The 16,732-nt window shown below is 43.1% G+C and overlaps 1 protein-coding gene across 2 annotated transcripts in view; it reads left to right on the top strand.

Moving 5' to 3' along the window:
• The window catches only part of LRP6 (LDL receptor related protein 6), a 197,294-nt gene that overhangs the window by 145,583 nt on the left and 34,979 nt on the right, over nt 1-16,732 (top strand). For both annotated transcript variants that reach the window (XM_054038646.1, XM_054038639.1), the window contains 4 exons: nt 1,329-1,555; nt 4,276-4,460; nt 4,935-5,261; nt 16,389-16,591. In XM_054038646.1, coding sequence (XP_053894621.1) covers nt 1,329-1,555; nt 4,276-4,460; nt 4,935-5,261; nt 16,389-16,591 — 942 coding nt within the window. The remainder of the gene's footprint in view (nt 1-1,328; nt 1,556-4,275; nt 4,461-4,934; nt 5,262-16,388; nt 16,592-16,732) is intronic.

Raw genomic sequence — 16,732 nt, 5'->3', positions numbered from 1 at the left:
GATTTTTTTTAATAAAGGAAGAATTCTGTAATTGTGGTGAGGCTTACACAACAGTTTGCTGTGTTCCACACTCTGTAACTTATGAGTTGGGCACACAAGGGCTCAAAACATAGCTTGTAAATGAGTTTCTGAGAGGGAAGCTGGCCAAACTGTTGTAGAAACTGGTTTAACTTGAACTGTGGTTGAAATAGATTAAACATGGTTCCCAAAGTTGGTTTGAAAGGACATTGTAGATAGGGATTAAGGGATGCTGAATTCCCAATTGTGCACACTGTTGTGACATCACTGGTTCTAGCACACAAACTGTAAGCAAACAAAATTGAACTTTGACTTCTGCAGAGTTAGAAACATGAGGAGTGAAGGATGGGAGGAAACTAGTGTTTGCATACCATTGTTGTCCTTGGCAAAGATATATTATCTTCGGGCTTCTTGGTCATAATTGTATACCAGTGAATGGCTAAGATATGAAATATTATACAATTATGGCTGCCTCTATTGTCATAGGAAGGGCTATGAAGTTGAGAGTTAAAAGAGAAATCTTTTGGACAAAAGAGAGATCAGAAACTCTTCTTAATGGGGAATTAAATTAGTTGCTTACCATCCATCCATAAACACTGGCAGAGTTACAGAGCTAACTGACTTCTTGGCCATTGATTGTTTTCATCTATGTGATGATTTGCGCTGAACCTTTAAAATGAGAATATTTTAAAAAAAAAATGCACTGCACAAGACACGTCACCATCACGGTGTTCACTGTGCTTGTGTGTTCTGCCACCCTGCCCCCTCCAGCCTGTGTGCTGTCTTGTGTATTTAAATCGTAAGCTCTTCAGGGAAGGGACTGTCTACTACTCTGTATTGTGCCTACCATAATAAACATCATTAATTAATAATGTGGCGTGGGGTGGTTGGGTGGTGAGTGGCACGTGATATACAGGAAGTTGGGTTAGATTGTCTGGTGGTCCCTTCTTGCCTTTAAATGCTGTCTCTGTGACTCTAAAATATTGCTCCTTGCTTTAGCATAGAAGCTTCAGCATGAGCCCAAGAATTCCAAAATGTTTTCTCCTCAAAGCTGGCTGTGAGTTGTTAAGGTCAGTGTGGCGTGTAGACTGCTTAATGGAACCCAACTCAAGTCAACCCATTTATTTCTTCAGTGACCATAGTAAATCATCACTCTTGAATAGGCCTTATTGTTAATTGTATGAGTAAGTAGCATATTGTATGAACTTCTTCCTTACAAGATGCCTGAAATCTGAAAGTTTTTAAATGCAAACCCCAATGACAGACTGGTAAAGTTCCTAATTTACCTGTGTATCATTGTATCCCTGAAGACTATCAGCAGGGCATTTATGAATGGCAGTGCACTCGAACATGTGGTGGAGTTTGGCTTGGATTACCCAGAAGGCATGGCAGTAGACTGGCTAGGAAAGAACTTGTATTGGGCCGATACTGGAACAAATCGTATTGAAGTGTCAAAGCTGGATGGACAACATCGTCAAGTATTGGTGTGGAAGGATCTGGACAGCCCCCGGGCACTGGCATTAGACCCTGCTGAAGGGTAACTTGCTGACTTAATTTTATGTTTACGAACTTCTTAAAAATAACACATGCATATTTTCTGTAGGGCATGTTAATGAGGCACCAGTATATAAATCCTGAGAGAACTCAGCTTGGGGAATATAACCTAGTAATTTAGAATACAAGGGCTGGAGGAATGTGCTCTTAGTGTCCTGAATAATCATTAGGAATACTACACACAAATCAGAGAAGCTCATTAAAAAAGGATTTATATTTAGTTTTTTAATTAATCATAAAATCGAAGTAGCTTTAGGTTTATGGAATTCATTAATTAGAAAAGGTCGATCACACTGAAAAGAAAATATTTGTCCTTTTAAAATGGAGCTCCCTTTCATCACGGGTTAGGGTGTTGTGAAGGTATTATGTGCTCTGCCTCTGAGGGGAAGGTGAAGCTCACTGTGTGAGAATAAGGAGAGAGATTATTTTGGAGGGAAAGGACAACTTTGGTAGGCGGGGGAGGGAAATAGAGCAGTTTTCTTGGATGCACTATCTGCCTATTCAAAATGTAAGATTTTTGTAATGAGAGAACTCTTTTCTCCAGGAAAATGGACTCAATCACATTAAAATGCAATAGCATTTTATGTCATAAGAAAAGAACTGTCATAATACTTAACATCTACATAGCACTTTATAATCTTGAAATGCGCTACAAACATTTACTAATTTATTCCTTGCAAAATCCATGTGAGAGACACTAGTTGTGTATTACCCCTATTTTACAGATGAGGAAACTGATTTTCAAACATCCTGAATTCTCACAGTTTAGATTGACTTCAGTTGGAGCTGTAGGAGCTTAGGAACTCTGAAAATCAGGCACTGAGTGATGTGTCCAAAGTCAGACTGAGTCACTGCATAGAACTTGGAAAGTCTCAGGATTTCCAGGCTCCCATTCACTAGGTAGAGTTGCCTCTCTATACCATCTTTCTCTTGAAAAATAACAGTTAAAGTTTGCTAAATACCAAAAATGTTCATCCAAAGTGGGAGAGAACTAAAATAGCTGATGTGATACGCAAATCTGAACCAGATGTTTTGGGAGTATGCAATGTCCACGTAGTTCCTGAAAGCTGCTCAAGGCCTGGAATTGCAGATTAGTGCTGTGATTTTACCACTTACCTTGAGGTGACTCATTTTCATCACTGGTATTCACAAGAACTAGTATTTCTCACTTACTGCAAAGTTGCTCATTTTCCCTTGCTCTAATAGCTGTCTGGCCAGAAATAGTGTCAAAACACATATAGACCAGAGTGGTTCTCAATTCCTCATCTTAAATTCACACTGGGACCCCAACAGCAAAGTTGCTTTACTTGCATTATCTCCTGTTTTTGTTTTTAAAACAATAAATGATCACCAAGATTTTCAGAAGTGGGTTTTTTTCTTAAGCCCATGTTTAGACACCTAAATAAGTGGCCTAATTTTTCTAAAGTACTGATAACTCAGCAGCTCCCATTGAATAATGAGCCTGTGTATTTAGGAACCTATCCATTATCTATCAATTTCTTTACAATCTTGGCCAGTACATATTCTGTCAGGTCACTTCACGCTCATAGTGATCTTATTCCTATTTAGTTTAGCTTATCTATCTAACCTATTTGGGTGTTGTGTTCGAAATATTAGGGTCAGCATAGTCCATGGCAGACAATACAAAGAATTTGGTATCATACATATGGAAACGCATCTCCCTGCTGCAGTCCAGTGATGCCAGAGAACAATAGTATATGCTTATAGAGTGTTGACCGCTATTGCAGTACTTAGATGATCTGTATTCTATACGTAATAGAGTGAGAACATTACCGTGGCTCAGCAGTATGCGAGATGAAGTGTATTGTTACCCAATTGCAGTGGAAAGCCTCTGAGATCTGTTTGCAAGACTAACTTTCCAATGTGCCGGGGGTGCTCACTGCTCAACCCCTGGCTCTGCCACAGGTCCTGTCCCCATTCCACCCCTTCCCGCCTGCCATGCCCTCGCTCCTCCCCCTTCCCTCCCCCCAGAGGCTCCTACACGCCACAAAACAGCTGATTGGGAGGTGCAGGGAGGGAGGGGGAAGCGCTGATCAGCAGGGCTGCCGGTGAGCAGGAGGAGCAGGGGGCTGATGAGGGGTGGCTGACGTATTACTGTGGCTCTTTGGCAATGTACATTGGTAAATTCTGGCTCCTTCTCAGGCTCAGGTTGGCCACCCCGGTCTAGTCCATTGCTACCTATAAAACCAATCTCTGGTGTGGAAATTGGTGGAGAAAGGCACTTCAAGGAAATATCCTCAAGAAACATTTAGTTCAGAGTTCAGTAGAGGATTGAATAGAAGCAGAAGGCAATTTTTGTTGCTCATGCAATGTGCTTTGGATCAATTCTTGATAAAGAACAATGTGCAATCTAATGTACCCAGTTGCCATCCTGTTTATTATTAGCTAACACACATGAACTAGTTAAAGACTGAAGGGCTCTAGTAAAGAAGTCCTTGGTAAGGGTCCAGCTTTGGATGGAGCAAATAAGGAAATCGGACTCATTTCCTAGCTTGTATTTTGAGAAAAATATTTAATGTGTTTTAATAAACACTTAAATTTATAACTCTGGTTTTCTGTTCCCGGTCTCCTTGCTTTTTTGTTGTTTTTTCCTTTCATGTACTGGCAAGAAATTTTAAGAGTCTGCATTAGCAGAAAACTTCTATATCAGATAAATGAAAAATTCCTGGCATTTTTATACAGGTTTATGTACTGGACTGAGTGGGGTGGGAAGCCCAAGATTGACCGAGCTGCCATGGATGGAAGTGAACGTACTACTTTGGTACCAAACGTGGGACGAGCTAATGGGCTAACAATTGATTATGCTAAAAGAAGACTTTACTGGACCGATCTAGATACCAACTTAATAGAATCTTCAAATATGCTAGGTAAGCTGCTGTTGCTTTTTCTGTGCAAGCTGTGTATTTTTAGTTACACGTAGGACAAAGCTCTCAACTGGTAGCTTTTGGAGTGTCCTCTCTGGCAAAAAATATAACCAGCATTTCATTTGTTGTGGAGAGGTGGTGGGAAAGCCAAACTGCAAAAGCTCATAGATTTAATACTCAGAACTGATTTTTTTTTTTTTTTTTTAAAGCATTCCATTGTATGTATCAGGCATGAGAGTAGGACATGTGTGTATGAAAGAGAGAGAGAGATGAGGAAGGGGTCTCATGCTGCAGATGGGTTGTTACAGAAGACTGGCAATCCTGGTGGAGGCTGATATTAAACTGTACATTTTTATTTTTATTTTTTTACATTTTTTAACCTCTCCACGGAGGAGCAATGTCTAACACATTGTTATAAAAACCCAGTATGTCCCCAGTAATTCCTCTTGTTTTCCTCTCTCCCTTTTTTGAAAACAGGCCTTGACCGTGAGGTTATAGCAGATGACTTGCCTCACCCGTTTGGCTTGACTCAATACCAGGATTACATCTATTGGACAGATTGGAGCCGGCGCAGCATTGAGCGAGCCAACAAGACCAGTGGCCAGAACCGGACCATCATCCAAGGCCACTTGGATTATGTGATGGATATCCTGGTCTTCCATTCCTCAAGGCAGGCAGGCTGGAATGAATGTGCATCTAGCAACGGGCACTGCTCCCATCTCTGCTTGGCAGTGCCAGTTGGTGGTTTTGTGTGTGGATGCCCAGCTCACTATTCCTTGAATTCTGACAACAGGACCTGTAGTGGTAAGCCCTAAGCACAAATGACAAATTAGAGGCATAGGGAAGAGAATGCCGATGGGAATAAATTATGGAAGCAAATGCATTAGGTAACAGATAAAAGTATTTTACTAGAAAAAAGAAACATTTTCATTTCTTTCTTCTCTGTTTATTTTTAATAGCAACAATGAGGAGACAGTTTGCTTTGGTGACAGGAGCATAATATGCTAAGTCATGGCTCGTTTCTACCTTTGATACTGAAAGGTTATTAAAAACCTTTCCAGTTCCAAGATAAAGTTCTAAAGCAGGATGTGTTGGCAGAGGGTCGGTCTGTTTGTCTGTCTGTATAGGTGGTAATAAAACTGTTTTCTAACCATACTAAAATCCTACCAGGCAATTGAGTAAAAGTTAGGATATTTTTTAAAAATTTCCAGGCCAACAGCTTGGCAATGGGATTAATTTCAATGAACCTTTTTATTCATTCTGCCAACCAGAATAAGGCTGGGTAAGAAGAGAAGCTGGAAACACTTCTACTTTTGTGCCGGCCCATGAAAGTTACTTCATGACCCCTTTTATTTTTTTGAGATTTACCAGGCGTAGAGGATTAATGGGATTTTGGTGTATGTTTTGGAATGTTGGCGGTGAATTTAGTTGTGACTTATATTCCAGCTTGAAGGGGTATTGGACAGACTTTCCTTCAGAGCTCACCCCAGGGTGGCTAAAGGCATTGCTTTTGAGTGAGAAAAGAGGCCCCAGGGTGCTGCCTTCACAGCACGTTCAGTTCTTGATCACAGTAGAGGCAGCAAGCAGCCAAACCCCAGTTTTTTTCATTGTTGTGCAGTGTGTGAACCACAAGGCCCTTAGGTCAGCCACAGTTAGTTTCTAGCCAAATAATTCATCTTTCTTTCAATAACTGGCTGCCAGTGCAGCACTCATAATTCTTCATATGATGGTCCCTACATGTATTCCACACATTGGATACACATGAGCACCATGTGTTTGAATCCAGAATTTTTTTTGCAAGCAGTGGCCATTGGCCTGTACATGTGCTGTAGCTTTTCTCATGCTCCAAACGCAGGGCATGAAAACTGGTGCAGGCCTACACCTCTCCAGTTCCTGCTTATTGCTGCATGATTTGAATTGAGATCTTTGGTGTCCTCATCTTTTTCTTTCTTTCTTTCTTACTGCGTCATTGCTGTAAAATTTTGTACACAGTTTTAGTAGTTTTTATAGTATACAGTAGAACCTCAGCGTTAAGACACCTCTGGAATGGAGGTTGTTCCTAACTGAAATGTTTGTAACTGAATAAAATGTTATGGTTATTCTTTCAAAAGTTTACAACTGAACATTGACTTAATACAGCTTTGAAACTTTACTACACAGAAGAAAAATGCTGCTTTTAACTATCTTAAATTAAATGAAACAAGCACAGAAACAGTTGCCTTACCTTGTCAAATCTTTTTTAACCTTTCCCTTTATTTTTTTAGTAGTTTACGTTTAATTGAGGACTGAATTGTACAGTATTTGATTTAGGTAGGTAGATAGGTAGGTAGTTGTCTCTGATGCCTGATTATGTACTTACAGTTCCAAAGGAGATGTGTTGTTGACCGATCAGTTTGTAACTCTGGTGTTCGTAACTCTGAGGTTCTTCTGTAGTTAGTGTTTCCTCCCATTTTCTTCCCTACCCATTTTCTTTTCCCCGGAGAAGTCTGGGATTATGCCCAGGGTTCAAAAATTGTGTTTCCTGCCTTCGCTCCTTTTCGGTGAATGACAAACATCAGCACTGCCTCTGTTGCCTGGGTGAGGCTCATATTTCTGCCAGCATCTGCTGCTCTTTTTCCCCCAGAATTCATGAGGTTCTGGAACTGAGACTCAGAAAATACCTCATCCTGAAGGCGATGAAGCCCCAATCCGATTGGCTCGGGCTAAACAGCTCCTGATGCTCCAATCCACTTCTAGAGTCAAAGCGGTACTGGTAGCGACACGTACCACAATGACCAGGAAAGCTCTGGTTCAGACCGCTCTGCCAATGGACTCTCCTCATACCCCCAGGACAATCAGACTCGTGTCTCCCTGAAGAGGACATCTTTGCTCTTCCCTATCCACATTCAGCCCTCCTATCAGGACCGTCTTTATTCTGGGACATTGAAACACCAGAAGAAGACTGTCCCAATGAGACAGAGTCATTCTCCCATCCCACCACTGGTATCATTGATTCTGCTGGAGATAAGGATTCAGCTTTCTGTTTGGATGAGTCTTAGCCTCTGCAAGAGTCTCTGCAGCATCAGGGAAAGGTGGCACAACACAGGAGCCCCAGAAGATCATGGTTCTGACCCCCAGGCAGATACAGTTGGCCAAGAAACAGGCTTCCCCACCCCATGCCAAGGGGTTCTCCTTTGGCAGTTGATCCATCCTACTGGCAATATTGGGGATCATGGGAGCCCTACCCTAGACTCAGGATCAGTGCAGGAATCCTATTTGCCACTTCCCAGATACCTACAACCGGCCCCGTCAGCATATTCAGAAAGGGAAGGTGAGCCTATTCCAATAGCAATCTCGACATCTTCACCAAATGAGGCAGTTACTCCATCTTCTCCATCCCTGCCAGATGACTTTAAACAATATCAAGAGCTCATGCCCAGGGTGGTTGCAGAGTTACAGATTCAGCTTCAGGGAGATCAGGAGCCTCAGCATAGTTTACTAGATGTTCTGCAGCCATCTTGTCTGCAGTCAAGTGGCTCTCCCCATCACAAGGTCATCATCATGGACCCAGCAAAGATGATTTGCCACACTTCTGTTTCTTGCGCTCCTACCCCTAATTGGGCCAAGAAGCACTGCTTTGTTCCATCCGGGGGGTGGGAGGGGAGGGGAGTTTTTGTTCAGATGCTTTGGAGTTACAGGCGGCTACAGAGTGGTCCAAGTAGCAGCACCTAAAGGCTACTCCCTCAAAGAAGGGATACAAGCGACTCAACCTTCTAAGGGGAAAGGTCTTCTTTCACCTCCCTCCAGTTCAGGATCTCAAATTATCAGGCCCTCTTGGCCAAATATGATTTTACTAATTATAAGAAGTTTTGGAATTCAGGGACGAGCTCCCTGAGGGGCATAGGGCCTGCTTCCAGGCCCTAGTGGATGAGGGCAGATTGGTACCCAAAATTTCCCTCTAGACCATGGTGGATGCAACTATACTGCATCTAGGGCAATGGCTATGGCCATTGTTATGAGGAGAGATTTGTGGTTATGATCCTCATGTTTTCCTAGAGGTCCAGAGTACCATCCAATATCTGCCCTTTGATACTATCAACCTATTCCACAAGAAGACAGATGAGTGTCTCCACTCCCTCAAAGACTTGAGGACAAAACTTGATTCACAGGCATTTATATCCTTGCCCCAAAAAGAAAACACCATAGACAGGGCTAATAGGGCAAGACCACCACAGCCATTTTACCACCAATGTTCTCAGGAGCTAACTCTCAAGAGACAGAGGGTTTATAAACCCAGGAACCCAGCCTCTACAACATTCATCACCACGTCATACTCTAACCCCAAGCAAAGAGTGTTTTTTTCCCCCATGGTACTGTTGAGACCTATGTCCCTTTATTGATGCCACTTCATTCCCCTCCTCTGATATTCAAAGGCTTCCACACCCCATTTGGCAAAAACTGCCCTAACTACAGACAAATGGATATTAGAGATTATTTATGGCATCTAACTGATCGAGTCTCTGGTACCTCCTACCCACAAACCCCCTTCTTCATTCTTTTTCACGGACCACTCTCATGGGGTGATTCTGCGACAAGAGGTGATCTCCCTTCTCAGGGGAGCCATAGAAAGGGTTCCACCTCAACATCAAGGGAGGGAATTCTATCCCCCTTACTTCTCCATCCACAAGAAGAATGGGGGATGGAGGCCAATTCTTGATCTGAGAAAAGCTGAACAGGTTCATTTGAAAACTAAAACTCCGCATGCTCCCCTTGGCATCCGTAATTCCCTCGTTAGAGGAGGACACATGGTTTGCGGCTCTCAACATTAGACACACATTTTCACATAGACGTCCACCCAGCCCACAAGAGGTTCCTCAGATTCCTTTTCGATGAAGAGCATTACTAATTTAGAGTCCCTCCCGCATTGGGCTAGTTACTGCATCCTGGGTCTTTACAAAGGTCTTTTCAATAGTGGCAGCTTGGATGAGAAGGGAGGGATTTACAGTCGTCCCCTACCTTGCTGACTGGCTACTGATGGGCGGTTCCTTCAAGGAAGTCTAGTAAGCAACCAGCGTTCTACTCAGTCTTCTGCCTTCCCTGGGTTTCTGCATTAGTCATGAAAATCCATGTTGACCCCCACGAGTCTCATAAATTTTATGTGGGGGGGGCATTGGACTGCAGCAAGAGCATATCTGCCTCTCAAGATGTTTCAGGCCATGAGCATGCACATACATCAGGTCAGTGTCAGAACCAGGGCATCAATCAGAATTTGCCTTTTCCCTCTTCAGCCATGTGGCTTCATGGACACATGTGATATTGTTTGTCAAGTTTTATTTTCACTGCCTAGAACCCTGGCTTCTTTCTGTGTACTCACCAGAGAAAGGCAACATAAACCAAGGTGAAAGTTCTGCCTAAAGTTTTAGACTTTTGTCTGGTGGACAAAAGTGGAGAAGGCTTGGGTAGGGATCCCTTTCCTCACACTGACTCCTGAGGCAATCCTCATTACGGATGCTTTCCTCTTGGGTTGGGATGCTCACATGGTTGATAGAATTCCAGGTGGTCCATCGAGCCTGTGACTCGTTCCTCCCTCATCCAATCCAGACATGTCCAAATAACGTCGGACAACATGACAACAGTATTTTATGTAAACAAGCAGGGAGGGTGAGATCTCTCCCTTTGTGCATAGATGCAGTCACCCTTTGGAATTGGTGCATCAGCCATCGCATATTCCTATCAGCAGCTTCCTTACCAGGCTTGCAAAACTCCCTAATGGACTGCTTGAGCAGACATTTTTCTACAAATCACCAATGGGAGATTCATAATTTGGTTCTTGATGACATCTTCACCCAATGGGGAATGCCGACATCGGACCTTTTCACCTCATGGGAGGACAGGAAACTTCCTCAATACCTCTCCAGAGTTGCCCTGGGCAAGGGCTTGATAGAAGATGCCCTACTGGTGTCATGGAAGGGTTGCCTGGGATATGCCTTTGACACCACAAGTGCTACAGAATATCCATCAAGACAGATGTTTTCCTGTTTGCACCCAACTGGTTGAGACAGTTCAGTTTACAGTCTACTGAAGGCCTCAGTTCACCCACCCAAGAACATCCCCACGTTGCCGGATTTTGAGTGCATAAGTGCAAATTGTAGCATCCCAACCTGGGACTGTTGCAACTCAGGGCCTGGTATTTGGATGGGCATCAGAAATAGAATGCTCATGTTATAAATGGGTGCAATCCATCCTTAACCAAAGCAGAAAAGAGTCTGTGAGAAGGTGCTGTTAAGCAAAATGGAAGCATTTCTCCCCCTGGGCTCACCAATGCAACTTGTGTCCAAAATCTGCTGGGATCCTTCCTATCTTAGAGTATCTACTTATTCTTCAGTCTTCAGGTCTCGTGCTCAATTCTCTGCAAGTACATTTAGTAGAATCATAGAATATCAGGGTTGGAAGGGACCTCAGGAGGTCATCTAGTCCAACCCCTGCTCAAAGCAGGACCAATCCCCAACTAAATCATCCCAGCCAGGGCTTTGTCAAGCCTGACCTTAAAAACCTCTAAGGAAGGAGATTCCATCACCTCCCTAGGTAACCCATTCCAGTGCTTCACCACCCTCCCAGTGAAAAAGTTTTTCCTAATATCCAACCTAAATCTCCCCCACTGCAACTTGAGACTATTACTCCTTGTTCTGTCATCTGCTACCACTGAGAACAGTCTAGATCCATCCTCTTTGGAACCCCTTTTCCTGTAGTTGAAGGCAGCTATCAAATCCCCCCTCATTCTTCTCTTCCAGTTCCCTCAGCTTCTCCTCATAAGTCATGTGCTCTAGCCCCCTAATCATTTTTGTTGCCCTCCACTGGACTCTTTCCAGTTTTTCCACATCCTCCTTGTAGTGTGGGTCCCAAAACTGGACACAGTACAGGTCTGTCACATCGTACGCGCATTTAACATGCGCGATTTCAACTTTACACGGTCGGCAAAAACAAAACAAACAAACACAAAAAGAGAAAAACAACAGTTTTAATACTATACCTGTAGTGCGGGCGATTTCGCTCACCATTGAACTCAATGGGGTTTTGGCTATACACGGTTTTCGCTTTACGCGCCAACCGCAGAACGGAACCCCCGCGTAAAATGAGACAGACCTGTACTCCAAATGAGGCCTCACCAGTGTCGAATAGAGGGGAATGATCACGTCCCATGATCTGCTGGTAATGCACCTACTTATACAGCCCAAAATGCCGTTAGCCTTCTTGGCAACAAGGGCACACTGTTGACTCATATCCAGCTTCTTGTCCACTGTAACCCCTAGGTCCTTTTCTTCAGAACTGCTACCTAACCATTTGGTCCCTAGTCTGTAGTAGTGCATGGGATTCTTCCGTCCTAAGTGCAGGACTCTGCACTTGTCCTCATTGAACCTCATCAGATTTCTTTTTGCCCAATCCTCTAATTTGTCTAGGTCCCTCTGTATCCTGTCTCTACCCTCCAGCGTATCTACCACTCCTCCCAGTTTAGTGACATCTGCAAACTTGCTGAGGGTGCAATCCACGCCATTCTCCAGATCATTAATGAAGATATTGAACAAAACCAGCCCAGTACCGACCCTTGGGGCACTCTGGTTGATACCGGCTGCCAACTAGACATGGAGCCATTGATCACTACCCGTTGAGCCCAACGATTTAGTCAGCTTTCTAGCCACCTTATAGTCCATTCATCCAGGCCATACTACTTTAACTTGCTGGCAAGAATACTGTGGGAGACCGTATCAAAAGCTTTGCTAAAGTCAAGGAATAACACGTCCACTGCTTTCTCCTCATCCACAGAGCCAGTTATCTCGTCATAGAAGGCAATTAGGTTAGTCAGGCATGACTTGCCCTTGGTGAATCCATGCTGACTGTTCCTGATCACTTTCCTCTCTTCTAAATGCTTCAGAATTGATTCCTTGACCTGCTCCATGATTTTTCCAGGGACTGAAGTGAGGCTGACTGGCCTGTAGTTCACTAGATCCTCCTCCTTCCCTTTTTTAAAGATGGGCACTACATTAGCCTTTTTCCAGTCATCCGGGACGTCCCCCGATTGCCATGAGTTTTCAAAGATAGTGGCCAATGGCTTTGCAATCACATCTGCCAACTCCTTTAGCACCCTCGGATGCAGAGCATCCAGCCCCATGGACTTGTGCTCGTCCAGCTTTTCTAAATAGTCCTGAACCACTTCTTTCTCCACGGAGGGCTGGTCACCTCCTCCCCATACTGTGCTGCCCAGTCCAGCAGTCTGGGGGCTGACCTTGTTCGTGAAGACAGAGGCAAAAAAAAAAGCATTGAGTACATTAGCTTTTTCCACATCCTCTGTCACTAGGTTGCCTCCCTCATTCAGTAAGGGGCCCACACTTTCCTCGACTTTCTTCTTGTTGCTAACATACCTTAAGAAATCCTTCTTGTTACTCTTAACATCTTTTGCTAGCTGCAACTCCAAGTGTGATTTGGCCTTCCTGATTTCACTCCAGCATGCCTGAGCAATATTTTTATACTCCTCCCTGGTCATTTGTCCAATCTTCCACTTCTTGTAAGCTTCTTTTTTGCGTTTAAGGTCAGCAAGGATTTCACTGTTAAGCCAAACTGGTCGCCTGCCATATAGCGATCAGTAGCGATCAGCAATTTCCATTTTCTGGTGGATAACCATACAGTATTCACTCATCCTGTCACAACTAGATTTTTGAAGAGGCGTCTCAGATCCTTTTCACCATTGGTGAAGTTTGCACCTTAGTGGAACCTCAGTTTTGTTTTGTCGTTGCTTGCTAGCTCCCCTTCCCTCTTTCAGCTTCTAGCCATATGTTCTATGACCCACCTGTCCATGAAGGTGGCCTTTCTAATAGACATAATGTCAGCTAGAAGGGTTAGTGAGCTGGGAGTGCTCATGGTGGACCCACCGTATACTACATTCTATAAAGAAAAGCTCTTGTTATAACCCCACTCTAGATTCATTCCTAAAATAGCTTCTGAGTTTCATATGAGTCAAGTAGTCCATTTACTGGTGTCTTTTTGAAAATTGCATACCTCAGATGAAGGGAGCTGACTGCATTTTCTAGATGTCTCAAGTGCTTTGGCCTTTTATCTGCAAAGAACAAATGATGTTAAGACACCTAAACGATTTGTTTTCATAGCAGAGTGATCAAGGGTCAAGCTACATAGATACAAAGACATTCAAAATGGATCTCGAGTTGTGTTACCCTTTGTTACCAACTAGCTTATATTCCCCCTCCAGAGCAGGTGAGGGCTAATTCTACTAGAGGGCAAGTTATTTTGGCTGCATTGGTGAGAGATGTACCCCTCCCAGCGATATGGAGGGCAGCTAATTGGAGCTCTCTGCATACCATCACAAGTCATAATGTTCTGGTCCGGTCAAATACAGACACAGCTGTGGGGACAGCAGTACTACAGTCAGCGTTGGCCTTCTTGCACCCACCTCTGGTCTTACCACTGATTAATCTCCCACATGGGGAATACACATAGAGACCATCACTTGAGGAAGAAATGCAGGCTACTTACTGTTAACTGGATGCTCTTCGAGGTGTGTGGCCTCCCTACCTGCCCTCCGTCCCCTCTGCTGTGGATTGTTTGAACTGCGGTAAGAATGGAAACTGGAAAGGCATCGGCCCACATCACCTTTTATGCTCTTGGTTTGGAGCATGAGATCTACAGCACATGTGTGGGTCATTGGACACTGCTTGCAAAAACTTCTGGACTCGGGCACACAGTGCACATGCATACCTAATGTGTAGAATACAGATAGGGACCACACATCTTGAAGAAACTCCAGTTACTGGCAAGTAACCTCCGTTTTTGACTGCCAAGATGCTTGGATGGTTTCTGCTGGTGTCATTCAGATTAGTCAGTGGGTTAAGAGAGTCAGATATTATCTCATCTGCATTATGCATGAGTAAAGAGATCTAACTGCTGCACTAAGCCCAAGTCAGGTGTCACTTATTCTGAGACTGTCACCTCCATGGAATACTTTGAAAATCCTCCTCTTGGAAACATTTCTGCTTTGCACACCCCACGTTTTCGGTATTTCTTTTCTGTTTATTACAAGGGACCACTTGCATGCAAGCAAAATCTTTGTACCATTCCCTTCTTCCTCCTTTACTGCATGTCAAAAGAATAATTGACATAGTTGTGGTGATAACTATGATATCATAAGCAGGGGGTTTGTCTTTGGACAAGAAATAAGTAATAAAGTCACGTAAAGATCCTGTTTTCTTGGAAATGTTTAGTTACAAAGCAATGAGAAAAATACAGAAAACATGTTATACTATAAAGATGTAGAACTGTTCCTAAACAGTATGGTTCAAAGTCTTTCATTAGGCATTAACAGCTTTTCAGCTATGTTCAACCCTGGTAGATTTCCCACTTCTCATTTGTAGGTAATTGGAGACTTCGATTTTTTTGCTTGTAATTTAATTTTCTCTTGGCCTCTGTAATTGGAGCATGGATCATTTTAACCTTCTCTTGCCTATTTTACTTGGTTATGTGTTTCTGAGCATTATTCTAGCACAAGTCCTGTCTAGAGGCCAGTTCCTCCCTTTGTTGACCACAGTGCACATATTCTTTTAATTATGGGAAGGAGAGCAACTAGAGCTGGGAACTCAAACTTTCAGAGCCAACACTGCATTGTTGAGCTTGAAGCAGTTCCCCAGCTGGGATGCTGCTGTTTCACCCACAGTTCCTTCCAGAAATATAGTTAAAATATATGACTGTTGGGAGAAATTACATTGGAGAATGGAAAATGCTTTTCAAAACCCAAACTGAGTTGCAGAGAATGGAGGGACTTAAAATGGGAAATTTGCCCTACCACTACATACAATGAGCCATCCATTTGGATAATACTAATGCTAGAGAAGTCTGAGTTTACAGATACCAAGAAGACAATTATTTGATAACTTTCCTTTTGAAGTTCTTACCGAGTGGATCTCTGAGAATGACAGAGGTTCTCTGGAAGGGAGAGCAGAGGAATTTGACTGTTTGTAACTGAAAGCATGCAAGCCTCCTTTCACAACTTCCTTTGTTTTGGTCTAAACCATCCTCTTTTGCACATGTCCCTTAACATGCGGGCTTATCTAATGAATAAGGGATTTGACCTTTCCAAATGTGGTGTTCTGCTGTTTATACTACATGCGTACAACAAACTGTGTGTGTGGGTGTGTTTGGTTTGCTTTTGTCTTATATTCTATTAATTAGTGATTAAATATAGAAAAAAGTCATCGGTGAAATGCTTGGGGGAAAATCCAGGTTTTTCAAAAAGCAAAAATAACTTGCACCTAGGTCAGAATTTTGAACAGTGTGAAAAGTATATTTTTATGCCAATGAAACTTTTTTCTTAGCAGCAGCCAGAAAAACTACTCAAAGTACATGCCTAAAATAATAAAGACAGAGGATGTTCTCTGGACCCTCACTCCCCCAGGTGTTACCTAGCGTGTTTTATAGGTTGGAATGGGTGAAATGTCCCCCTGCTGATCTTTCCAGGCTTGAGCTCTACTTTACTGAGGATGCTGGGACTTGGGCTACAGTGCACTATAACTTTATTGCAGGCAGACTAATGAGCTAAAAGGATGCTGTAAAGAGACTTGGGAAAAATGTTTTAAATTGATAACCTGGATTTTGTGATAATTTCAACAAGTGTGTCCATATTCTTCCTTCTGTTTGCATTTGAAATTATCCTTGCTTTTTACATCCCCACACATAAGAGTTTATTTTAAAAGATAGATGCCTTTAAAGCCCTTCCAAAAAAAAAAGAAAAGCTCTGTCTGTGCAAATGTGTGTATGTGTGGGGAGGAGGAAAGGGGTAGTTTCTGGGGGAATGTAGGGTATTGATAGCTTTTGTGCAGTAATGCTAATACTGGGTACATAGATAACCAGTGTTTCTGCTCTGTATGTGTCCACCCCCTTTTTTTTTTAAAGCTCCTACAACTTTCCTGTTGTTCAGTCAGAAGAACGCAATTAATCGCATGGTGATAGATGAGCAACAGAGTCCAGATATCATACTCCCTATCCACAGTCTCAGGAACGTCCGGGCCATCGATTATGACCCCCTAGATAAACAGCTTTATTGGATTGACTCTCGGCAGAACATTATCCGGAAGGCACAAGAAGATGGCAGCCAGGTATCCAGTGAGAGGAATTGCAAAGAGATGAGGCACTGTTTATATGAAGCAATGATTACATTTTAAATAATATAGACAGACCTCCTGCTAGCTCCAGGTTCGCTGTAGCTGGTCTGAGCTGGTGGTGATGAGATCCTCAAT

This window comes from Malaclemys terrapin, chromosome 1, assembly GCF_027887155.1.
Source record: "Malaclemys terrapin pileata isolate rMalTer1 chromosome 1, rMalTer1.hap1, whole genome shotgun sequence".
NCBI classification, from domain to species: domain Eukaryota; kingdom Metazoa; phylum Chordata; order Testudines; family Emydidae; genus Malaclemys; species Malaclemys terrapin.
This window is presented reverse-complemented; position numbering and strand designations above follow the sequence as displayed.